Genomic DNA, 27,498 nt, shown 5'->3' with positions numbered 1-27,498 from the left:
TAATAAAAACACGCAAAACTATTTGGGGAAAATATGATTTTGGCCACTTTCAGGCTGCAAAACAGCGCCATCTAGTTTTAAGCCTAAAAGGCCCATACATTTCAGAGGTACGCTTTTTTGTATGGGCTTTATCAGTCCGGTATTAAATTTAAACAAATCACACACCATATTATGATTTAAAATTGTCAACTTTAGTTTTAATTTTGTAATCCGGTGCCGGCAGTGGGCAAATGCGTAGTGGCTACCGTAGCAAGCGTGGTACATAACTATTTCATAACTTTTATATCTTGCCAATTTGAATTTCCACGCTAAGTATTTACCGAACTTTTTATACCAAGTATTCCAACTATGGATTTTCAGAGACCAGAGCCTTTGGGATCTTTAATTACTTTGTTTCGCTAGGTCATTGGAAAACAAACAAATCAATTGTAAAAAATATAATTTAATATTAAAACAAAAATTACAAAAAATATTTCTAAAGTTTTTACATAAATCCGCGCGTCGTCGACTTAACGCGCGAAGTTTATCTGTTTATACTTATGACTACATATTTACGATTAGGTACTGATTAGACACAGCGTCACATATGTACAGTGCGGCCACGCCACGTATCTTCAGTCTGTCAAATTACACCCCCATTTGAAGGCTATATATATGTTTTCACCACACCAACTGATAAAGCTTACTTTGCTATTCGAAAACAGATAGCAAAATTGCATTTTATCCACAAGAGTGCAAAGTAATTTCATACAAATTTTAACTTGATATCTTGAGCTGGCTGGTAGAAATTACCTATAAATGATGATTTTGAATTATAAATATTGAATAAATTGATAGATTTGATTTTGTTTTATAGTCAGTATTTTGTTCGTGTTGGTGTGGTGAAAAATGTTAACTATTACGTTATTCTCTTATCTGTCATGGTGATATCAAATCGGATCTAAAAGTCCGATGTCTGGCGAAAAATTTCAGATTCATATTTATATGCAATGTATTTGTATTAGTGTATTTGACAGACTCCATTGTCATAACATACTTCGATCGTATCGACCAATTAGTTGTACTCAAACATTAAAATTTTCCCGAACCTAAGTACTGACAGCAAAAAAATCCCACAATTATTTTAAATGTTGCAAGATTATTTTACAATCGATCATTTTGATCGAACGAAGACAGTAGGTTTAATTATCAACAGTAGAATGCATATAAACTTTCAAGATGAGGGTTTTAGGTTTGATATCTTCTTCACGGATAAATATTTAAAGAATAAGTATAGAATTTATTAAGAGTTTGAGACAAAATATTAAGTAACTGGACTAGTCATTTACAGTTATGTGGAATTGTAAGTGTTGTTTTTTACTGTTAGCACTTAATTCAATCGGATATGGCCTTTGGAGCGTTATTTACGGTAATATGAAAGATTAAAATATCAGTCATCAGCTTAGAGGTTATCCATCCGTCAACACAGTTAAAATAACGAAATAAAGAACATGTATATTAAGTGTAACCAACCTAATGACTACAAATATCTTGAGACCGGTGCTGCTTGTATACACGTACTTACTAATGGAGATTATATTCGTCATAAAATCGTTTATGGATGACGTTGATAATGGATTGGATGGTCCTAATATAAACTTAGGCCAAAATTGGTCGATAGTTTTATTTACCTAGCTCAAAGATATTCTACTAATAGAGAAACTAGAACTGGATACCATGCCCTCTGAGGAAAGCGTCAATCTGTCCTGAAGAAGCAGATTCACCGCGGGGCGCGACGTAGTAGTACTGAGGACCAGCCGCGGCCCTCTGCGCTTGCGGTCCTTGCGCGAACCTCTGCGCCTGAGCCCTCGCTGCAGCTCTATCTCTTTGTAACTGAGTTTGTTGCAGCTGCTGTTGCTGAGCGAATAATTGTTGCGAGTTCTGGAATTGAGCCTCATTTTGTTGCCTCTGGTAGATCTCTTGAGGGTTCTGGTGCTGGATTTGGTGACGGAACAATGGTACGTTCGAAGCGGGTGAAGACGGTATAGACGGCAGTTGAGGTGAAGGAATGAATGGTCTCTGCTGCTGGAGTTGAGGTTGAGCTACGTAAGGTTGAAGGCGCTGGTTGAGATTCAACTCTCCTCCCTTAGTCTGAGGCAGGGACTGGAACAGCTGAGTGTTGTAGCTTCCACTTGAAGGGTCATATACCAGTTCGGTAGAGTACAGAGGGTTGCCGCTAGGAGCTTGAGCGACAGCAGCCTTCGACGGGCCGTTAGTGGCAGTCGAAGTTGTGGATTGGATTTGGTTCTCACGATGGAACTTGGCAAATTCAGCAGCAAAGTCGATTTGTCCGGGACTCGGTCTAGCCGTGGTGATCACAGCAGGAGCTGGAGAAGGCGAGTAAGCGGCGGGGGCAGGTGAAGCCGAATAGTTAGGGATCGGAGACGGTGAATATTCAGGTTCAGGGCTGTACTGGGGTTTAGCGGTTACTTGAACCAACTGAGGTCGGAATGTCGTCGCAGGGGGCAGCGCACGCGCAGTGGTTACTGGCACCGGTCTTGGAGTAATAGCGATTTGCTGAGACTGATACGCGGGCCTTCTCGGGGTCGGGCGTTGGACAACTCTCTGCCTGATGTGTTGAAGGGGTTCCTCTTCAGCCTCATCCTCGTCAGCGTCTCTGAAATCGTTCTGGAAGTAGGTCGTAGTGGGTCGAGGAGTGGTCGGTCGGTGGGCGGGCCTGGTCGGGTAGTTGGGCACACCATCATCGCGTTCTGCGGAGTCTGGGGCGGGTGCCTCGGGTTCCTCTTCCTCGTTGGGCTTGTTGGGATCGCAGGGGTTGCCGGAGACGTAGGTAAACTCTCGTTTGTTGCCGTCGGGGTCCACGTAGCCATACTTGCCGCGGACGACGCAGTCTGTGCCGCGAGTCTTGAAGGAACCATCCTTGAAGGAACCATCGGCGGCTTCGTAACCGAAGGTGAAGCTGCCGTCATCGTTTACCTGTAAGTTCGAAAAATGCCAAGAAAACAATAAAAATTAATATTAAATTGACAGTACACTAGCACACTAGAACACGTCTTCCAGAAGCTTAGGCCAAACTGGGGAGATAGGGGCCTTGTCGTCGGAAATAGAAGACTAACTAATCTTCGATTTGCCGACGACATTGTCCTTTTCTCCTCAACTGCTTCCGAGCTACGATCAATGCTTCAAGACCTCAGCGACTCAAGCCTCGAGGTTGGACTTCAGATGAACATGTCGAAGACCAAGTTAATGACCAATAACAGCACCGCATCTAGGATTGAGATAAACGGAGAATCAATTGCATATGTCCAGGAGTACATTTATTTGGGCCAACTAGTTTCCTTCCAGGCGCGACAAGAGAAGGAAGTCGAAAGGCAAACTGAAAACGCCTGGAGAAGCTATTGGTCAATGAAACATCTCATGAAGGTGACCTCCCACTGTCCAGGAGACTCATGGACATGTGCATACTTCCAATTCTCACCTACGGTGCCCAAACTTGGTCTTTGACGGTGAGTCAGAGGTCCAAACTCGGGGTTTATCAGCGAGCAATGGAGCGCAGCATATTAGGTGTAAAGCTAACGGATCGTATCCGGAACACCACGCTGCGCTCCAAAACAAAAATAGTCGACGTAGCTCGGAAAGCGGCTAAGCTGAAGTGGGACTGGGCTGGTCATGTCTGCCGAATGCCGAATGAGCTATGGGCCAAGATTACCACAGAGTGGCAGCCCAGGCCAAAACGGGGACCCGGCAGACCACGTATGCGATGGCGGAACGAGCTAGACTCCTTTTTGGAAGAATGGCCGAGGGCTGCTCAACACAGGGAAGAGTGGAAGAAGCGGGGGGAGGCCTTTGCCCAGCAGTGGGACATGACAGGCTCTCAATAATAATAATAATAAGCCCGCGGGGGCAGCTTGTGGCAAGCTGACGGTGAGTGGCGACACCGCGGACCCCTATTCCAGAGGGCACTTCCATCTAGCCCTCGCCTCTGCGCTTGCCTTAACCGGCCGGCCAGAGTGGATTCGCAAGAGCGGGACCTATGCTCCAGGTTGGAAGTGTAAAATGTCATAACGCCGGCGGCCTGCTGAATGGAACACCAGGAACCAAGCTACCGCAGACTCACCTCTCGACAACCTTTTAGCCACTCTCAAGTGTTGCTCTGTTGTCGCACCGTGCGTGTGGCCGTGCAGGGCCCACTCAATGAGTTGGCGAGTCACCGCCTGCCTTTTACAATTGTGAGACTAATTATCACGGCAGGTGTCCGATAGTCTCCTCCCATAGCCCTTTAACCAGTTCATCCAACTTTCAAAACAATAACCCATGACCTTAGCTCCCATCGCAGCACAAAAGTGCTGCACTGCATTAGTCTTTGCACCTGGCGGGGACCATCTCCGGTTGTATCATATTGTGCGCTCGGGGATGGTATCCGCCACGTGTATCCCTTGCCTTTAGATTAAAATGTCTAAAAGGGCCTCTGTGATGTTGGCTTTGGCCCCACGCATGCCTCCCAAAGGTCCGGGACCCCATGGTCCCGAGATATGGAAAAGACAAACAAATAATAATAATAACAATGAAAAAAAAAAAAAAAAATGACGCTGTCAACTACAAACATGTTTTGCTAATCTCTCTTAATTTTTTTTGGATATTTTGTATTTACATGTTGATTTTTGAGTTACTTTTTATGGAAACCAGAACCCAAGTCAGTTCTACATGTGACCAAACTTGTATTGGGTATATTTCATAAAAATTATCGACATGTACGACAAGACAAATATCACGGAATGATCACAAGAAGCAAAACACGCGGACAATCAGCGGTTCTACAAAGCGCACGCCCACCACCCTCGCCCGCCTCGTCCGTCTCCTCGCAACCGCCGTCGAGCGACGAGTTCGCTACCGCGGCCGACACCAGCGAGTCGAGCGACGAGAGCGGGCCGCCGCCGCCGCCGCCACGACCACCAGCGCGACGAGGGCGGCCACCGCTGCCGGCACGCTTGGAGCCTGCGGGACATCCTGCCCCGCCCACGGCTCCCGCTGCCGGTGGTGTAGTGCGCCGCATGAGATGGTCTCAGTTGATGAACGAGAATGTCATGCGAGCGTACTATGGGGCTACAGAGGGGGGAACTAGGCTGTCCGCGTATCGTTCAAGAATGCTGCTTCTGTTTCAGACGCTTGAACCCACCACCACCGTATCGGAGCAGCGACTGTCGGATCAGGTGCGTGTCATTCAGCGGTCAAAGCGGTTGGATGACGCCACACTTGATCGGCTTCGCCAGGAGGCTCTCGCTACTCGCGCGGACCCCGCCTCGGGGCGGGATTTGCCCGCCATGTCGCCGGACCCGGTGCCCGAACCCGACCTGGCACCGGAGGCGCCGCGGGTTGATTCCGGTAACGACGGCGGGGACTTCGCGAGTCAGAGCGAGAGTGAGCCTGCCAATGAGCAACTGAGGAGGTCTTTGGAAGAGGCGATTACGCAGTATCGCTCCACAAACAACCCTAGGCCACGATTACCACGTCTGCCCATGAATAGACGCAATCTAGCGCTAATAGGAGCCTTAAATGCTTTACTAGATCCATATATGCGGACTAGTAAAGATCTAGATGATACACACTCGATCATGTACTGCGGGGCCATCGCGGCGTGCCGTGTTGCTCGAGTCAAGTTTCCGGACGCTGACCGTGCAACTGCCGGAGGTGTCCCTGCATGGCAAGTACGGATCGAGCGTCGTATCAACTCGTTTAGGACTCTCATTGCAAAGCTGATCTGCTTCAGAGGGGGTAATAATCGCCCCCGAGTAATGCGCTTTGTGAACCAGGCGTTCGCGGGGACGGGCATCAGGCCCCGCGACTATTTGGCCAATGTCACAGAGCGCATCGACTTCCTGAAGCAGAAAGTCTATGCATGGGCAAGCCGTATTCGCCGCTACAGAAAGCGTGTGGACCGATTCCAGCAGAATCGTCTTTTTCAAAGCGACCAAAGGAAAGTATACCGAAGGTGGGAGGAAACCGACCCTCGTGTGTCCGACGTGCGGCTACCGGATGCTACTGCCATGTCTGATTTCTGGCGTAGCATCTGCTCGGTGCCCGTTGAGCACACGGAGGGCGAGTGGATGGCCGTTATCGAACGTGAGTGCGAGAACATCGAGCCTATGGGGGCTATCACCATCAGCCCCGACGACGTAAGTTGTGCTACCCGTACGGCCCAGAACTGGAAAAGTCCTGGACCGGACGGATTGCACAACTTCTGGCTAAAATGGTTTCGATGCTCGCACTCGCGTTTGGCAACGCAATTTCAACAAGCCCTCGATCTTGGTTCTCTCCCACCTTCCCTAACAACTGGTGTTACTTTCCTGCTCTATAAGTCCGGTAGTACCACGGAAGCAAAAAACTACAGACCCATTACGTGCTTGCCTACACTTTACAAGCTCCTTACATCCATTTTGAGAGCAAAAATTAACGCGCATATTGTCGCTAACAACATTCTGGCTCCCGCTCAAAATGGATGTAGGGTTGGGTCCCGTGGTACTAAAGAGCTCCTCCTCATAGACATGACCATCTGCCAACAAGTTCGGCGGAACAGGGGAGCCATCTCGGCCGCTTGGATTGACTATAAGAAGGCCTATGATTCGGTGCCTCATTCATGGCTGAGAAGGGTATTGGAGCTGTATAAACTTGATGCAGCTTTAATATCCTTCCTGGCTGCATGTATGAGGCAGTGGACCACAGTCCTTCGTCAACCAGGAGGCAGGGATGACCCCCTGGCCCGCAGGACTTCATAAGGATTGAGCGAGGAATATTCCAGGGTGACAGTTTGAGTCCATTATGGTTCTGCCTAGCTCTGAATCCCCTCAGCACGCTGCTGAAGGATTCTGGGCTAGGTTGCCGGCTTCGGAGAGAGGGTGAAGTCATCTCTCACCTTCTGTACATGGACGATCTCAAACTATTTGCACCGAACGCCCAAGACCTGATGGTGCTATTGAAAACCACAGAAGTTTTCAGTACCGCCATCAGAATGGAGTTTGGTGTCGATAAGTGTGCGGTTATGCATGTACAGCGGGGGGAGGTTGTAAATTCAGAAAATTTACAACTTTCTGAGACGATGTCGTTCAGATCTATCTCTGAATCAGAAACCTATAAGTACCTTGGTATGTCACAGTCGTTGGGTATTGAGGATGTTGGCATTAGACGGTCGGTGAAGGAGCGCTTTTTCAGTCGGCTCACAAAAGTCCTTAACAGTCTTTTGTCAGGAGGCAACAAAGTGCGCGCCTTTAACGCCTGGGTAATGCCTCTACTCACATACTCCTTTGGCATACTACGGTGGACCCAGACTGAGCTGGACGCCCTGGATCGGAGGGTCCGTTCACTGCTTACCACACATCGTATGTTACACCCGCGCTCGTCTGTTATGAGATTGTACATCCCACGGAAGTGCGGAGGTCGAGGCTTCCTAAACGCCAAAGATCTCCACAACCGTGAGGTGTACAATCTCAGGAATTACTTCCTTAACAACGAGTGTGGGATGCATCGTGATGTGGTGGCAGTTGACGGAAACCTCACGCCGCTCTCCTTGGCGAAAGAGAACTGGCGCAAACCTGTGGTACTAAGTACTGCGGACCGCAAGGCGGTATGGGAGAGCAAGCAGCTACACGGGCGGTTCTACAAGGCCCTCACGGGACCCGATATAGACCTGCTCGCATCGGTGAACTGGTTACGATTCGGGGACCTCTTCGGAGAAACCGAGGGTTTTGCCTGTGCAATTGCGGACGAAGTTATGATGACGAACAACTACCGGAAATATATCCTGAAGGACGGTACGGTCGACATTTGTCGGGCATGCCGCCGTCCCGGAGAGTCACTCAGGCATATCATTTCCGGTTGTTCTCATCTTGCTAACGGCGAGTACCTGCACAGACATAATCTCGTAGCCAGGATTATTCACCAGCAACTTGCTCTTCAATACGGCCTTGTGGACCGCGAAGTACCGTACTACAAGTACTTGCCTGCGCCAGTTCTTGAAAATGGTCGTGCCACGCTCTATTGGGATCGATCTATTATCACTGACAGGACTATTGTAGCCAATAAGCCTGACATTGTGATAATAGATCGACCGCAACGCCGGGCCGTGCTCGTTGACATCACCATCCCCCATGATGAGAATCTCGTGAAAGCCGAGAAGGACAAGTCCAGTAAGTACCTAGACTTGGCTCACGAGATAACCGCCATGTGGGATGTTGATTCAACGATCATTGTTCCGATAGTCGTTTCAGCGAACGGTCTCATAGCGAAGAGTCTCGATCAACATCTTAAGAGACTCTCGCTAGGTGGCTGGATCAAGGGCCAGATGCAGAAGGCGGTGATCTTGGACACGGCGCGGATAGTCCGACGGTTCCTCTCTCTGCAGCCCTAACCACCGGCAGCTTGGGCCCTGCCCCGCTGCTGGCGGCACCCTAGGTTAGGTTTTTTATAATGTGTTTATATGTTTTTTATATTGTTTTGTATGTGTTTTTGTATTTTACTTTTATATTCATATTATAAAAAACTTAACCTAAGAAGCAAAATAAATAAAGGAAATAACAATGAATTCACGTAAGACCGTTTTCACATTATCCGATCCGATATCGAATGTCGGAAGGATTTCAATGGAACAAATCCAAATGGCGCCCGTAATGTATGGAATATCGGTCCGACATCCGATATCGGATCGGATAATATGAAAACACACTAAGAGTAAGGAGCATTTAAACATAAAATCGGTTTTTTGCGTCAATATTTTACAATCATAAAAAAATCTAAACTTGTAGTTCCTGAAGGTCTTGGATACCAAGACCATACATAATATCATCTGTACATATGGCTTCAGGGGTCATTTACCTTGTTGTAGTTCCTGATGGTCTGCACAGGCGGCTGCTTGGGCTCCTGCGGCTGGGTCTTGAGGCGCGCCGGCCCGCGCGGTGCCCCACGCGGCTCATATTCGTCGAGCCGGTCATCTGCGCGATATAGCGCGTCGTACTCGTCCGCCGATACTAGGACCACCTGGAATTATATAATTCATGGTTATTCATGATATGTTACTCGTGAGTACAGTCAAGTGCAAAAATACGTATCGATTTTATCCGCTCAAAAATATGTACCGAGACCTTATTCCGCCGACATAAAGTGCTATGGGACATATTTTTGATAAGTTGTACGCACCCATATTTTTACACTTGACTGTACCTATGATATTCGTATCTGGTTTTGACTCTGTTTGGTTCAGTATTGCAGTAGTAAAACGACAGTAATCGTACCGAGCGTAAGCCCGCCTGGTGCAGTGGTTCGGTGACCACCAGTACCTACTTAAGAGTGATATAGCTGACTACGACACGCTACGGAGTGTGCATGATTGATCACATTGTCTATGTTTCCATTTGCCACTGTTGCCCTTCTGTTTTTTTTAACCGCCTTCCAAATCTCAAAGGAAGGGGTTATCAAGTCGTCTGTATGTTTTTTTTTTTTTTTTTTAATGTTTGTTCCTCGATATCTCCGTCGTTACTAGACCGATTTTGAAATTTTTTTTTGATTGAATGTATATGCATACAGATTGGTCCCATTTTTCTCAGAACCCAGTTCTGATGATGGGATCCTGGAGAAATCGAGGGAACTCCTCAAATCTGAAAGTCATACATATGGTGATTTTTGTGTTTTTAAAGGAACAGCATGCATTTACGTACGGAACAGTGACATTTGGTGCAGTGGAACTCCTGATGATGGTCAGAATGGAACTCCTCAAATCTGAACGGCACACTTATAGTGACTTTGGTATTTTTATAAGAACAGCATGCACTTACGTCCAGAACAGTGATATTTGGTGCAGTGGAATTGCTGATGATGGTCAGAACGGAACTCCTCAAATCTGAACGGCACACTTATAGTGACTTTGGTATTTTTATAAGAACAGCATGCACTTACGTCCAGAACAGTGACATTTGGTGCAGTGGAACTCCTGATGATGGTCAGAATGGAACTCCTCAAATCTGAACGGCACACTTATAGTGACTTTGGTATTTTTATAAGAACAGCATGCACTTACGTCCAGAACAGTGATATTTGGTGCAGTGGAATTGCTGATGATGGTCAGAACGGAACTCCTCAAATCTGAACGGCACACTTATAGTGACTTTGGTATTTTTATAAGAACAGCATGCACTTACGTCCAGAACAGTGACATTTGGTGCAGTGGAACTGCTGATGAAGAGTGAGCCGCCCCTGGTTAGAGTTCCGTTCTGATAATCATTCTCATCTGCAAGTACTTCAGAATCATCCAGATTTCAAAATTGGTTCAGAAATGACGGAGATATCAAATAACAAACATTAAAAAATATACAGACGAATTGATAACATAATCCAACATTTGAAAGTATTTATCACCAGAACCCCAAAGGAAGGCGGTTTTTTTTTCTTAAAAATTATTTTCCTTTCAGTTCATCGCAAAAGATGACAGTGCAGAATAACTGAAAGACTGATGTCGTCCGGCGAACTGGTAATATGTTGCACTTTTAAGTTTCAACTTAATAAGTATTGTAGTATAGTGACCTGATCGTTGGAGGCTCGCTCCTGCGCCTGCGGCTCGTACTCGTACTCCTGGGGCTGCACGTGCAGGCGAGGGCGCGGCCGCGCTCCCGCCGCCAGGCCCGACGCTACGAGCAAACATACAACCTGGAAACAGAGATAGAGCATTTTAACACAACTTATTTTGTAAGTTTAAAATTTATTTATAACACTAATGAATTTTCATACAATAAATTTTATAAACTAGGCACTTAAAAAAAACTAAAAATCTAAATCTATTTAAAGAGGGCCCTGAGCCATAATGCCTAAAATGCTGGCAGCATTTCCTCGCTGAATCGCAAATATCGCAATGCTTATACGTTGAGCGAGGAAACTGCCAGGGTGGCTAGCCGAATGGCACAATCGCTCACGAAACGCTCACGAAACGAAGCGCTAGTAGATATCTATCTCTATCGCGCTTGCGTATTGGCGCGACAGAGCCAGCGGCGTATCGCTTTCGTTTGGCGTCGGAGAAATGCCATTCGGCTACGGGGCCAGCTCTCTTGTCCCCCGTAGTATCAATCAGCCGCCAAAAATAAGCCACAAGTTGATATTTTCCACAAATTTCACACTTTTTATTGGTTTGCCCGAAATTTCAATAATAACTTTAGTTATTTTATTATTTACTTAATTTACAAAGTTCAAACGAGTTACGATAGATCAAGTTATATTTACACTTAAACAATTATGTACGTATATCGCAATGAACATTTAATCTTTTATTTTATTTATGTATATAATATAATTATTTTAATAGCAAACGAAAAAGGTTAATATTAACTTATTTTTTGTATATATAAAGACAGACTTAAGAACATAACATCTCCCATTGACCTATTACTAGCATAACAATCAAGAAACTCATTTGCGCTCTCAAAATTAGCCAATCAGAATGAAACCACGAAAACATGAACGCCGCCCTTGAGCAGCCGATTAGGTTTTATTTATTTTTAGTTATTAAGAACTATATTTGCAGTGCCCTTACAGGGTTCATAGCTGTGCTATACCTACTGAAATGTACCAACTTATGTACCTATGATAGCAATAAAGAATTACTGATTACTGATTACTGATTACTGATTACCTACCCGATTATTACATTACATTAGAGCTCGCGGCGACCGCGGCTCTTGAACTTATCAGATGTAGTTCACATTTGGTGAACTTTTACGGTCCGGATAAGGAAGCCGCTCACGTCATTCTCGAATGCCCAGGGGTGGCAGAATACCGGGCACTACACCTCGGGTAGCCGGGATGTCTCCCAAAAGTCGTCGGCAACATATTTAGGATCTGGGGGCCGATTTTTGAGTCTCACGGCGTTCGAATTCAGAAAATTGTCACTGAAAATAATAGGCAATTCACCGTTTTCAACCGGTATTTTAGTGACAGTGAGACTCAAAAATCGGCCCCCTGCTAGGCTTTCTGGTAAAGTTGGGTTGGCAGGAATAGTGCCGCAACCCATCACGCAAAATAGGCGCAAAATGATGATATCGAGTTGCGGAAACCAAGCCTGCGTTTACCTAAGTATATGGTCCAGCACGGGAAGCATGGTCGCGCGATAGACGATAAAATAGCAGGCCGTCCCTATCGCACTATTTGTAAGTGCGATAGGGATGGCCTGATATTTTATCGTCTATCGCACGACCATGCTTCCCGTGCTTATGTTAACGGTTACGGTAAAGTTCGGGTATTAAATAAATATAAGTAGTTTTGCTTAAATGACGGCAGACCAAAATATGTCAATCCCTAAAACGATAATAAAATCATGCATACCAATATTATAAATTTATTAACGTATTAAATCGCGTATAATGAATTTAAAATTGAATCCGTTTCCATAGTTTTATTTCATGAATGCTCATTCTACTTTTTAACCGACTTCAAAAAAGGAGGAGGTTCTCAATTCGACTGAATGTTTTTTTTTTTTTTTGTATGTATGTTCCTCGATATCTCCGAGAATTGTGGACCGATTTTCAAACTTTTTTTTTTGATCGAACGGGTATAACCCCGAGATGGTCCCATTGGCACCAAGTCAGGGTCTGATGATGGGATCCTGGAGAAATCGAGGGAACTCTTCAAATGTTATAGGCACATGTAATGTTTTTAGTGTATTTTTCAAAGGTAAACCAGTATTTACGCCTGATGGTAATAATTTTATGTGGCTGAGCTGATGATGGAAGGTCAACTCCTCAATGGTTAGGAGTTAAAGGATAATTCTTTCACTAGTGTACATATATTCGGACTGATACATATAATATCAATAGGAATCACTAAAAATCAACAAATAAATTAACTTTTTAACAAAAAATAAAACCGCCTTCAAAAAAAGTGCGTTACAAAACACGGAGAAACTAAAAAGCAAAAAATAATAAACCTTTGAATTCAGATTTCTTATCGTATTGCAATAATCTAAACATCCAAATTATAAACAAATCAATTATTTTTGGAGTCGGTGCCAGCCTGCGTATGGTTGGGTGGGGCAAACAGGCAATAGCAAGGCGACGAACAGGTCTGGTACCGACTACAAAAATAATGGATTTGTTTATAATTTGGATGTTTAGATTATTGCAATACGATAAGAAATCTGAATTCAAAGGTTTATTATTTTTTGCTTTTTAGTTTCTCCGTGTTTTGTAACGCACTTTTTTTGAAGGCGGTTTTATTTTTTGTTATTTCTTATCAGAACATGATGCCAAATATGCCCCTAAACCATTCCCAAAAGCTAAGTAGGCATTTTACACCGTAGGACCCGTAGGTATATACCTAAATTAAAGTTTTTTGCCCTTGACGCTACTGGGGGCCGATTTTTGAGTCTCACGCGTTCGAATTCAGAAAATTGTCACTGAAAATAATAAGCAAGTCACCGTTTTCAACCGGTATTTTAGTGACAAAATCCCGTATGCGAGATTCAAAAATCGCCCTCCTAATTCTGTTTTTCATAAAAAGTCCATACGTATCCAAGAAATTGTAGGATCACATTACCTAAGCATTATTAGAAATAAATATTGGCACTACCGTGCCCCCAGATATTATTACTACCTACTATGAGGCGAAACAAGTATCCTACAGTACACATCATTATTATGAATTTACGAACCAATGTTACCCTTACCCACGCGCGGCCGCTCTTCTCATTAAACGGCGATCATCATACGTAGAGATAAATAAATAAGTAGAAGCAATAAATGGACGAGTTTCATGGTCAGGAGGTCACATGCCGGCCGTTCAACTTAAGCATTATGTAATGATGCGTCGGTCATTTAATATGGTCTTCTTTGCATAATGTGATATCTATAACCTTCCGAGAGTTCCGAGTCTCCGCTGTTGTTTGTTGTTTAATTTTTTTGCTAGCTATTAATGTTATTATCATCAAATTGATGTAAAAATATACCATCCCATTGTCCCGCTAATTGTCCACGTAATTCTAAAGTACATATTTATCTTAGCAAATCCACCTAATTTTTAAAGGGACTCGGGGCAGGAGGCACGTTACCTTTCCTATCTTACCACTTAAATATACTTTCCATTTATGAAATGAAATAAATGAAATATTATTTATTTTCCAAGTAGGCATATTACAATGCGCTTATGAACGTCAAATAAAACTACGCCGGCTCTAACCCTACGCCTCATTTAAAATCTAAACTTGAAATAAAAATAGTCGTATAGGTGGTAAATGATTTAAGTACTTGCCAACCCAATAAGTTCCAATCTATTATCTTACGAGTATATCTGCATCTACAAATTGTAAGATGAGACGCGTAACGTGAATTGCAATTCGTTGGGCCGGACGCTTTCATTAAAATCGTTTTAAAACTGCCCGGCGGCAATATGTAACAGAACAAGCGTCTATGACGAGGAAATTGACTCGTTATTACATATAAAACTTACGGCGAATCAACTTTTCCTTGACTAACTTTTTGGTGCATATTTCCTTTGGGATTTCATTGGATATTTTGACAAATAATACCTTTGAAGCTTTATCACATGTTTAGTCACGTCTTCATTCATAAAATTCACTATTATTTGATGCAAAACAGGTTGGAAAAACGTATTTATCAACAAACTACGTTCACATGGACGGAATACTGACACTGACAGTTGTCAGCTGCGTAACGTTCCGATATTATGTCTTGGTTTCATTTACAAGTCAAAGAGGTAATAATCACTGATATTGATTATTATACTTCCTGAATATATCTTTCAATGTAACAATTAGGAATAAATGTGATCTTTCATTGCGAAGTTACTTACTAAATTGATTTAAACAATCTTTCACAAAATAATATTTACGTAAAAATATTTACGGAACACTCCACTATTGGACTACATAGGTATCAATACCAATAGCTCTGTCTCTCTCTAAAACAGCTGCAATCTGCACGTGTTAATAAGCAAACATCCGCGTGATGATCGTGAACTTTATTGCGTAGAGCGTATGAGTGTAAACAAAGCACTTGTGATCTTTTTCTTATGTGCGCAAGTTAATGGCTTTCTGTCGATGTTATGTCGATACTGTGTCGATAGTCGATGTTGTGTCGATGTTATGTCGATGTTATGTCGATGCTGTGTCGATAGTCGATAGTATGTCGATGTTATGTCGATGTTGTGTCGATAGTATGTCGATGTTATGTCGATACTGTGTCGATAGTCGATGTTGTGTCGATGTTATGTCGATGTTATGTCGATACTGTGTCGATAATCGATAGTATGTCGATGTTATGTCGATATTGTGTCGATAGTCGATAGTATGTCGATGTTATGTCGATATTGTGTCGATAGTCGATGGTATGTCGATAGTATGTCGATGTTATGTCGATTGTGTGTCGATACTGTGTCGATAGTCGACGGTATGTCGATGGTACGTCGATAGTCGACGGTATGTCACGATTAAGATCTATAAAAGGGTCGGAGCGAGCCGACGCGCGTCATTCTTAAAATATCTACAAGACTAACAGTGTCTCTGGCTTTCGTGTGTTATACTGGTGAGTGAAGTTGTTCTGCTATTATTTCTCTGTTTGTTTTTACTTGGAAATTATTCTAAGTGATCGTAAAACTTTGAAATTGTGTCTCTGTTTGATTGTGCGGGGACAATATCGTCGTACAGTTGAACCTAGACCTGTGGTGGAATTGCTTTACCGTCAGTTGTGGGGTATTTTAGTGTTCTATTTATAGTGTAGTGTTACATTTAAATTGATGTGTATAGTGAAGTTTTCTGTGCTTTGTTTCGTGAGTGCCGTCAAGCAATACAAAGACTGGGTCGATGTATGGCTGGTGCTTGGAGATAAGTCTGTGTTTGGTTTTGTAGGGAGAAATTCTTGCAAAACTAAGCTTAGATTATAGCACGTAAAGGAAACTTCATTCGTTTGTTTAGTTGGTCAGTAAAATTGAATTTAGTAATTTTCTATGGGGTTATTTTGTGAAAGTTATAAGCCAGATGGAAGTTTGCTGAATGGGGAAGAATGTATTCTAAAGAGATGGCAGGAGTATTTTGAAAGCTTGTTTGAAAGGGAGGAAGCAAATATGCTAACCTCAGGTTTGAATGGAAACTTATCAATGGATGAAATTAGCATGGATGAGATTGTGAAAGCATTGAAAGGTATGAAATCAGGTAAGGCTGCAGGATATGACAAGGTCTCCGCCGAGATGCTGAAGGCTGGACAGGGCATTGTAGCGAGTCAGTTGTATCGCCTTTTCAATTTGTGCTTCAGTACCGGCCGGGTACCTAAGGACTGGTGCAAGGCCGTCATCGTTCCTCTTTACAAGGGAAAAGGCTCACGACTGGACTGCAAAAACTACAGGGGCATTAGCTTACTCAGCATCGTCGGAAAACTGTATGCGAAAGTGTTGATTGAGAGAGTAGTGAGAGTAACCGACGAGAAAGTGTGGGATGCACAGGCGGGATTTAGAAAGGGTATGGGATGTTCGGATCAAGTCTTTTCCTTACGATGCATAGCCGAAAAGTTTTTGGCCAAAGGTCAAAAGGTCTATTGCGCTTTCGTGGACTTGGAAAAGGCGTATGATAGAGTGATGAGGAATGAATTGTGGTCGGTAGTGTCCATGTATGGAGTAGGCAGTCAACTCGTTCAAGCACTGAAATCTCTTTATGAGGATTCCAGTGCTTGCGTGAGAATAAACGGGTCATACACTGAGTGGTTTAGCATCGAAAAGGGTGTTAGACAGGGATGTGTAGCGTCGCCGTGGCTGTTTAATTTATTCATGGATAGTTGTTTGCAAGATCTGAAAGATTATGATTGTGGGTTGAGAATGGAAGGGTTACTGGTCAAATGTCTCCTATATGCCGATGACCTAGTATTACTTGCGTCGTCGGCCGAGGAGTTACAACTGATGGTAACAAGAGTGCATGCATCCTTCGAGAGGAAAGGAATGAGAATGAATGTCAGTAAGACGAAAGTAATGGTATTTGAAAGAGATGAGATTATGACAGATTGCGAAATTGAGATCGATAATGAAAGTTTGGAACAAGTGAAAGAGTTTGTGTATTTGGGAACGTTGTTTACAAGGGACGGTAAACATGGAAAAGATATTGAAAGGAGAGTGAATGCTGGGAATATAGTGAATGGAGCACTAAACGCTTTTATGGGCAGCCAGAAAGTATCGCAAAAAGCACGTCTGGCGGTGCATAGAGGAGTTTTGGTGCCTACACTTATGTATGGTAGTGAAAGTTGGGTGTGGGAGAAAAGACTTCAAAGTCAAGTGAATGCCGTAGAAATGAGAGCGTTAAGAAGCATGGCTGGTGTAAAGTTGAGTGATAGGATCAGAAATAGCGTGATAAGAGAGAAGTGTGGAGTGGATGTAGATGTGGTGACAAAGATTGAGATGGGTATGTTAAGGTGGTTTGGGCATGTAGAGAGGATGGATGAGAGGAGATTAACGAAGAAAGTATATGAAAAAGGAGTGGAAGGGTCAGTTGGTAGAGGAAGACCTAGGCGAACTTTTCTTGATCAAATCGGGGAAATATTGCAAAGAGGCCAGGTCAGAAGTACTCGAAACCGACGAGCGTGTATGAGAAATGTTATGAAAGTGTGTGAAGCGAAAGTGGTTTGTCAGGATCGTAGTAAATGGAAATCCGTGATCTCTGCCTACCCCTCTGGGAAACAGGCGTGATTGTATGTATGTATGTATGTGTATAAGCCAGATCATTGTTTGTGACAGACTGTTGTCCGGCTAAGCGCTTTATACCTTGCGGCTGTTAAACATAAGGCGTTTAGGAGTCTTTTTGTTCCAAGTGGAGGGCTTGGGCGTCTTTATTTACTTACAAAAGGCGTACTTTCTCACCGGTCTCAAAGAGTCCAACTGTTAGATGGAAGTGAGGACTTTCACGATTGACGAAAGACATTAGGAGTAATCCTTGCTCACTGAAGTCGGCAGTATTTGAGGCTGGGGTCCTATATATATTTATATTTATTTACTCGGTGCTCTGGTCCATGCTGGCGTTGGTCGCTGGGGATTTTGGTTGTGATCGATCCACATCTAAGTAAAGTTTGATCGCAGCTGGGTTTCCCATGTGGCTGGTACTGGTGTGTCCTAGAATACTGGATATATACACGGATAGGGCGATCTACTCTCTGCTACCCTAGCCCGCGGGCAAGAGCAGAGGGGGGGATCAGAACACAAGCCTATAGGTTGCCTATCTCAGCTTCGCTGGCTGAACTGTACAGTTCTAGTAGGGATACACTTGTACATATTCTGAACACAAGATCTATGGTAAGTGAGGGTCTGTGTTTCAGATATGTTAGAGTAGGAAAAACAATAGGATTAGGGTAGAGTCACACACTATTTCTATGAAAGTAGAGTTCTATTATGATTGGTCTTAAATTATAATTGGTCAAGGTGTATTGTGGAGAAATAATTTAACTACTACTATTATGGTTTTAATGGACTTTAAATGTGGTGTTTACTATCTTAAAATATGTGGTAAAACTGGTAATTTATAAAAACTCTTATTACTTAGTTTATTTGAGTGAAATTAATAATTGTGGCAGCAATTTCTGATTTTTCGGTGTAGCTGCGGAACGCTAAGTGTTGCTAACTGGTTATTCAAGGTAAATTCTATCAAATTGGCTAGGGAAACAAACTGTCTTTGGAATAAAAGGATTTGTTTGTTATAGGGTCCAGTGGCATGCGAGCGCCGTCCACTGATGGAAAGTCAAAAGCTTAGAAGAGTTAGTTGACTTACTTAGTTTTCATAAAAGTTAGCGACTACTCGGTGTTTCGTTAAAACATTAGAAAGATCGAGAAGTTATGGTCTATTAGCAGTATTGGGGAAAAGGGGGGTTTAGCTAGGGAAAAAGAAACAAAACAAAAAGGGGGTTAGTTTTTAGATAGATAGCCCTTCAGGCTTACTTGCTTAGGATCCTGATAAAGTGGTTTGATCAGGTCAGGGGTCCCATACCGTATCGCAAGCCCTTGCCCAAGCCGGGACCACTAATAAGGCGTAGCGGATGATTACCAAAATATTTTTTAATATTTATTTCATGTATGTTTCACTCACTAACTTCTATTCTAAAAATTCTCTTCATTAGGTCATTAATTTTCTCACATATAACTTTCTAGGCCTAAATCTGATAAAATACTCTTCTATAACACTATATTATTATGCTACAATAACCTTTATTCTTCTTTAAAATATAAATAAATAAAATTTTAAATATTAGTCAAAAATACAGCTGATACTCATTAAAGGTTCTAGGTTATCGCGGTTCACTTCGAAGGGTTCTACTTATTCACGCTAGACGATCACAAGGCCAAATTTACGGGGTATATTTAAAGGGGGGTTAGTTATACTAATGGTTAGTCAAGTAAGTAAATAAGTAAGGTGAGCGGAGATTTAGTTACATTTGGTGCCGTGACCAGGATCTAAGATGTGCTCTATAGAACACATCTTGGATACCAAGGTTTACAAATAAATAATAGAAAGTAGCCTTACGCCGGGAATAGAATAGAATAGAATAAATTTTATTCGTAAACACACAAAAGAGAAAAATATTACAAATAGGAACACATAAAAACGAGAAGGTGCCACGAAATGGTTTAACCTCAGCATATTGCTGGCGACTTCCAGCGCTGATCTTCCGGTTAAACCATTCGGTGAAAAACAATCACGACAGGTAACATGAACAAAATTATAGAAAACAACATATTACACACAAAAAAGAAAGATATTACATGCTTTTTTAAAAACTATAACTACTACTGAACGAATTATTTACAATGTTTGGTTATCTGGGTAAGTCAACAGTATCGTACCGTTTTAAAGGGTCGGACACCGCTTGGCCGTGCATTAAGCTTGCCAACCAGCGCCATATTGCGGTCTGCGGTAGCTAAGTGTACTAAACTGACAGTGACAAACAATAAAATAATTTGATGAAATGAACATCGATATTTATATCAGATTACATACCAAACTACATATTTGACTACGATGGCTCATAAAAAGGCAAGGATAATATTTTTATGTGCAATCTGCAAGGGAACGTGACCCAGGTGGTAAGTAAAAATATGAGATTAAGAACTACAGGCAGCTTGTGTCATGTATGCAGGTTTCCTGGTTAAGTTGGTGGCTGAATAGGTATTGTTTAATTTTATTTTAAAACTATGAATACTTTGCAGGTTCTTCAAGGGCGGAGGGATGTTATTCCAGCATTTTGAACTTTGATATTTATAACTTCCTCGGAAAGCTGCCGACGCGTGGCGTGGCGTCAGCAAATGGATCCCACATTGACGGCGGTCGCGAAGCTTAATACAAGATAGCTTATTATAAAGATATGCAGGCGATTTGTACTTCAAGACTCCGAAGAGTAGACAAGCCAAATGAAGCTTACGACGATGCAACATTTTAAGAATTTTATGCTGATTAAGGAAGGGAGTCACGTGGGCTCTCAATGGAATATTGAAACAAAAACGAGCACAGGCATTCTGAACACGCTGTATGAGTTTCTTAGTTTTAGCAAGAAGCCTAGGCCCAGTTACTACATCCATATAGTTAAGTTTGGATAGGACAAGTGACTCGATCAGTCGGATGCGCAGAGTTTCGCTAAGATACGGCCGAATTTTATATAGCACCTTAAGCTTGTAGAAGCAACTTCTTACAGCTTCTGCGGTATGCTTCTCAAAACGAAGTTCGCAATCCATCAAAAGACCTAAGTTTCGTGCTTCACATACCCTCTCAACTGGTTCATTCATCAGCATAACATCCACTGTAGTACCGACACTGGCCAGCCGCTGCTTGCTGCCAAAAACAAGGTACTTAGTCTTACTTGGGTTTAGCAGCAGACAATTAGCTGATGCCCAAGTGGCTATTCTTGTGAGATCTTGATTGAGTTTCTCTATGGCAGTGTTAATTTCCGCTGGTTTACATGATATGTAGACCTGTATGTCATCTGCGTAGATGTGATATTTACAGTGCAAAATGTGAGATCTAATATCTGCAGAGTAAAGTATAAAAAGGAGCGGGCCTATCACCGATCCTTGCGGGACACCTCTGGTAAGCTCGACCTTTTCAGAAACAAGTGACGAACCATTACTAAGTCGTACCTTAACTATCTGTGATCGATTGCTTAGGTAACTTTCGAACCACCTAATAGTTTTCTGGTCAAAGCCATAATAGGTTAACTTAGATAAAAGTAGGTTTATATTTAAACAATCGAAGGCCCTAGAGAAATCAAGAAGTACCAAAACAGTGCACATGCCCTTATCTTGCGCATCCAAAATGTTGTCAGTAACATCGAGTAAAGCAGTGGTCGTGCTACGACCTTTCCGAAAACCAGATTGGACATCAGGCAAAATGTTGTTCATTTCGAGGTAGGTGGTTAACTGTGCACAGACAGCTTTCTCTATTATTTTCGATAGACAAGGTAGTATGCTAATTGGCCTGAGGTCTTTTATTACAGATGGGTTAGAAACTTTAGGCAGGGGATTAACAATTGCTAACTTCCATATATCGGGGAAAGTCGATGAAACTATAGATAAATTAATTAAATAAGTAATAATATTAATTGTATAAGGCAGTGTTAAAATAATCATATTTAAATTTATCCCATCAGCACCCTCTGCATTAGATTTTAAACCTCTAATTATTTTCATTGTTTCATTAGAGTTAATTGTGTTCAGACTAAAAACAGAATCACCAAACCTATGGAACTCAAAATAAGTTAGCTGTGATAGAGTTACACCTGATGTCCCTGGTAGATCTAGAAAGTGTTTGTTTATGGTACATGGATTATTGAAATGTGTTGGCAATTCATTAGTCTTACTTGGCAATATATTAGACTTCAGGTTTTTCCACAATATTTTTGGGTCATTAATTTTGTTGTTTATATTTTGTTCAAAATAAGCTACCTTCTCAAAATAAATTGCCTTGTTTACAACTGTTTTAAGGTCCTTATAATATTTTTTTTTTACTTCACTTTGGTTCCTGTGGAAGTCTGATGCAGCATTATCACGCAGCCGCATCATTAACTTAACAGTATCAGTGATCCACGGATATGATTTTATTTTAACTAAGGATGTCTTTATAGGAGCATGTGTATCAAATATATTGAGTACTCGTTGATTGAATGCGGTCACAATGTCATTGATATTACCTTTATTTGATATAGAGTCCCAATCCACTTCCCGCATGTCCGCATCCAAAACTTTGTCACAGATTTCTTTAAGAGGCCTGTAGGTGATGTGACAGGGCTTAGATTTTTCACGCTTTACACAGAAATTGCAAACAACAAGGCAGTGGCCATACAGGGAACCTACATGATCAATAGTGGTGTTAGTAGCCTGCATGTCTGAACAAACAACATCAATCAGTGTCTGGCTGGTGTCGGTAAAATGAGTAGGATCTGAAACTAGCTGAAATAATCCAAAACTAAGCACAAAATTATTGAATTGAGTGACCTTTGTGTTAGGAATGTTCAGTAGATTTACATTAAAGTCACCCAGTATAACTATATTATCGTAGCTGCGAATTGAACTTATCGAGTCACTTACAGCATCTAGAAACAATTGTAGGTCCATCCAAGGTGGTCGGTATGCCGTCCCAATTACTAGTTTCTTGCCATTGAGAGTAAACGTGACCCACATCTGCTCTACCAGTTTATGCAGCGGGGCCACAGGATGACGCCAAGTTCGAGCATTAATACTTCGCTTAATATAAAAGCCAACGCCCCCTCCGCGTGTTCGGTCGCCTTGCGGTCTAGGTATATGCCGGAAACTGTATCCAGGGAGCGTCGGCGCCCGCCCTTCTTCACCCGCCCTAAGCCACGACTCGTTGATCGCCAATACATCAACATCCTGCCGAGTAGTAGCCGCTATGAAATCATCATGTTTTGTACCAAGAGAACCCGCATTGTACAAACCAATTTTTAGCGTTTTATTTACTTTTATACCTTAGACCAGCACTCCTGACACATACATACCAACAGAGATAAAAATACTTGCAGTTTAGACATAAAAACGTGGAACATTGGTACTTAGTAGAACTATTACCTAAAACGCACGGACAAGTTTCGCAGTGCCACCGCAAAATAATACAGACCGAGACGGTACAACATAAAACCACCCGCCCCTCAAACGGAGTTTGCCCCAAAAACACGTTCAATGTCCGCATCTGTGCGTATGGAGACGGCCGGCTTGCCCTCGCCTTGACGGGCATATATACGGCCACGTTTTGTCCACGAAAACCTCCACTGCTGTTGTTTGCATATTTCGCGGACTCTATGGAACAGGAGGCGATTCGAGCGCGTAAGGCGCTCGTTGATGAACACTCTACGCGGAGGACCCTGCAGGTTCTCGTCGGTGAAAGTGAAATTCCGACGGACACGCGCGGCCTGCAGGAGCTCGTCGCGCAGATGTCGCCGCGCCAGCCTAACGACGACGCGGCGCGGTCGGCCCCCGACCCCACCATCGGCACCCTCTCCGCCCCGGTCAACTGCGCCCACTCGCTCAGCGAACACCACGTCGCGCTGATCGAGGGTTACCCCAAGTTTGGCAGCGAGAACGGTCACTGTGTGCACGACGTTCTCCCCCTTAGTCTCCGGTATATGGCCGATGTCGAGGTCGGACAGCAACGCGTCCTGGTCGCGATCATTCAGCTCCAGCTGAAGGCGCGCTACCGTCTGTTGCAGCTCCACCGCAGCTCCCGTCGCCGAACTACCGTCCAGCTCTCTTTCTGCGGGGTCGGGCCGCTCTTCCAGGCGTCGCACTTTCTCCTCCAGGACACCCAAACGGCCAGAGAGACTACCGAGGAGCACGTTCATCTGCGCCACCTCACGTCGCAAGCCCGCGACCTCCTCACGCACTGAGCCAAAGTCCAGGTGAAGCAGGCGTAGCTGCTCGGCAATGTCCAGCTGCTGATCGAGCGGCGCGTCTTCCTCGCCTGCCCCACTGGGTTTCACCGGCGTATCGTCTGAGTTGTCGCGGCGAGGAGTCGCCGCCCTGCACGACGGGCACGCCCAAGTGGCAGGGACACGAGCGTTCGGTCCCATGTTTACGCAGCCCTTGTGGAAAAATTTTCCGCATGCGCATTTTGCGACCCCTGTCGACCCAATTGGTTTTCCACAAGCGGCCGCGCAGACATTAACCATCTCGCTGGCTGACCGTCTCTACTTGATAACTTAAAAGTTCCCACGGGTGGTACTAGATGGCGCCTATGCCAAAAACAAATGTCTTTTTGTAGAATATTAAAACTATCGAATTGTGGATGTACTTTAAATTGTTCATATAATCGAATCCAAATCGTTGTAATTATTTAAGAATTTTAAAAGTCCAAAGTAAAGAAAACAGCTAAAAATGTTATTATTTTTCTACCCACCAGAAACAAAAATTCACTTGTAATATCCAATAACAAGAACGTTATCAAACGCACTATCACAGATCCGAGCGGGCTGCGCACACTCGCACAGGTCAGTCGAGCGCCAGCAACCACACCGATAACAACAGATTCATGTAAATATTGTGATAACTATTTTAAACGAATGGAAGTACCGCGAGCGTGTCAGCGTATGTTACCGTCCGTGACGTCACATACAGAATTTCATTCATAGGCAGGATAACTACAGTCTAGATGTAAGGTTATTTTCCTAAAATAATCCAGGGTACCTAAGCCCTAGATTTAAGACCTAGTAATACAAGAAGATAGGCTCTAGTCTAATGTTTATGGGGGCGCGATCATTTATTGTCGCGCTGAAGTACAATATTATATGGGGCGTCCCGCCATTTTTCTATGAATGCTGAATAGCTACACGCATGTGGTATTATGACAAGTACATCCTTCGATGGATGCGGTGTTTGCATTTTAGTTGTCACTCTATAATCTATGTATTGTCTCACAGGATTTCATACATCATACAATAAATTGACAAAATCTTTATACTGAATATTTTCACTATGAGAACAAATGTCTGTCTGTTAGGATATAGGTATTAATCATTTTAGGACTAATTTAAGTTCATTAACTTATAAGTTGTCATACATTTTCATACTACATCTTTGGTAAACAGGCATATATCCCGCTTGACGGTGAGCGGTCACCGTAGCCTATATCTGCCAATTATTTCGATAAATGAAATGCATCGTACAAATTTCAATTTTCTACAGGTATTTATACTGTAGTACAAACGAGTATGTTGTATGAACACGATTTTTAACAGGTACATCTGACATGTTATCTCACTTAGATTGTGTACACAGCTTTTATACGGAATCTTAGACTGTCGCAATATTTCATGGATCAGGCATATGCCAACATACATATTTTATTAGTTATGTTAAATAGCTACACAATCGTCACCAGATTTCCTACGAAACGTCTAGGATTCTTTGATTAGCAGTGTCGATATTAGCATTACCAGCATCTGGGAGGTCGTTCTACCGCGCCCTACCCTAACTCCACCACTGCTTGATCATTGTCACAATTGCTTAATTTCGTGAAAATTGATTAAAATGTGTAATATCCCAACTAAGTAGGCATAGATACTAAGTACCATCATTATTATAAAACCATATTTTACTGAGGTTCAGAAATAGTATGTAGTATGTGGTACGCAGTAGGTATATAAACTTACCTAACATGACCGGGTCCAGTCTGATTGTCGGATTACTTTGTTACTGGTAGTGCAGATTAGTGAGTCCTTAGTACACTGAAAGGAAATAGTCAGACATTAGAAATTTTCATATATTATAGATAGAGTAAGAAAAGGGTTTAGTTTTAGAGTTGGGATCTGCCGAATAGGGTCAATATTATTTCATTTGTTTGGTCATGGGGGCGCGTCGCTTGTTTTTGGAACTAAGACATGCCCATGAGAAATAATTTGCCAGAAAAGACAAAGCATAGAACAAAATTACAAAAAAGGAAAAATTAAAAATAAAAAAGTTTGAGAACCTCTGCCGTGCAGTTCATATCTACATGAGCTAGGACATAAATGAGTTAGTAATAAGTTTGCTTAGCCAATAAAATTAAGATAAATTAATTTAAGTTCAATTTTCACTTCATCGCTTATTGCCATCGCTATACTTCGCCTAAATTATCTAAATATAATATTAATGCCATGAGCTATTAACTTTTAAATTTAATAATTAGTATGAGCTATTATAAAAAAATAAAAGTACCTTTCGTTTATATGAAGTCAGTAGATATATGGAAGACGGTCCAACCTGAAGCGTGGCCTCTCGGGTAAAACCTGAAATTGTATATATGAAAAGATTAGTTATAATAGGGTGTATGTATGTTTAAGGAATCTTATTTATAAATACGTATCATTAAGATTGTTTATATTTATCTAGGCCATTCATGGTTAAGAAAAAAAAAAGAAGAACCATATCCATTTTTCTAAGTAATGTAAAATTTCCTGCCGAGTCGTTTTACTCACTAAGTAAAGTTAATTAAGTTTAAAAGGTAGCTTTTTAGTGGCAATGATTTTTTGTACTTACTTGAGGATAGTGCTAAAATGGGGTACAGTCCATAAAAAGACACACCGGAAAATTCCTCAGTCCACCTGCACATCGCCGACAGCTGGTTGATGTTCTTCAATGATGATAATCCATTTCATATACTGAAAATTGATACATACACTATTTAAACTCATTGTAACACAAACAAAATTTATGCTAAGTCTGGATTTTTAGTCTACATAATTTTATTTAAGTATACAAAAATACAAAATTAAAGTTTGGACAAGTTTCAATGCCTATTTTTAAATGCCATGACATTCATTTGAGGTCCTACAAATATTGCTTTCCATAATCCATAAGCTTGAGAAATTTTATTGGTTGGAACGGAAACAACATTACAAGTTCCAAGTACAGTTAGGAGACCTAGGTCAAGTAAATTAATCGAAGATATATTTTTGATGTTTACTCTTTAAACGAGGTGTGTTTAGGAGTTTCGTGTTTCATGACAGATTGAAGAGTAAAAACAAAAGCTTACCTTTGCTGTAAAGTTAAATATCCAGTTTATTTACGTCCATTGCACTAGGCTAGATTTCACTAAGTCTACTGCACACTTAACACTTATTGCAATGAATTAAAATAACGCGTTTTCGCATGATTTCCTAACGAATTTATAGGTTATAAAAATTAAAACTCACTTAGTGACACAAACATATTTTACATTGATCTGAAAGTTTATTCTTCGGACCACATTTGAAATATTAAATGGAAAACATTTGTTTTAAGTTATTACAGATTCATGTTGTAGGCAGTATAGCGCTAAAATGGTCCATACATAAATAGATCTGCCTTTTTTTTTGCGGACAAAGCGGTTTAGTGGTAAACATGAGATAGATTAGAGAAAATAATTTAACCATAGATAACATATATCTCCGCCAAAAGGTGTTCTATTGGCGACAATACTCAAATTTTCATTGTTCTTAAGTTGGTATGCTTGATCGTCATACAATTTTGTAG

The 27,498-nt window shown here is 42.3% G+C and overlaps 2 protein-coding genes across 2 annotated transcripts in view; both read right to left on the bottom strand.

Moving 5' to 3' along the window:
• Positions 1 to 776: 776 nt before the first annotated feature.
• The window catches only part of LOC125229479 (DNA-directed RNA polymerase II subunit RPB1-like), an 80,404-nt gene continuing 53,682 nt past the window's right edge, over positions 777 to 27,498 (bottom strand). Inside the window, exons 2-4 of the mRNA XM_048134330.1 lie at positions 10,567 to 10,689; positions 8,866 to 9,027; positions 777 to 2,976 (exon numbers count right to left, since the gene is read on the bottom strand). Of these exons, the coding sequence (XP_047990287.1) occupies positions 1,702 to 2,976; positions 8,866 to 9,027; positions 10,567 to 10,689 (1,560 nt within the window). The 3' untranslated portion in view covers positions 777 to 1,701. The remainder of the gene's footprint in view (positions 2,977 to 8,865; positions 9,028 to 10,566; positions 10,690 to 27,498) is intronic.
• On the bottom strand, positions 19,967 to 22,677 carry LOC125229445. The gene is made up of 2 exons (XM_048134286.1): positions 20,216 to 22,677; positions 19,967 to 20,091 (listed from the first exon to the last, which is right to left on the bottom strand). The coding sequence occupies exons 1-2, from the start codon at positions 22,675 to 22,677 to the stop codon at positions 20,022 to 20,024; spliced, it is 2,532 nt and encodes an 843-aa protein (XP_047990243.1). The 3' UTR covers positions 19,967 to 20,021.

The sequence above is a fragment of the Leguminivora glycinivorella genome, chromosome 1, assembly GCF_023078275.1.
Source record: "Leguminivora glycinivorella isolate SPB_JAAS2020 chromosome 1, LegGlyc_1.1, whole genome shotgun sequence".
Taxonomy (NCBI): Eukaryota; Metazoa; Arthropoda; class Insecta; order Lepidoptera; family Tortricidae; genus Leguminivora; species Leguminivora glycinivorella.
This window is presented reverse-complemented; position numbering and strand designations above follow the sequence as displayed.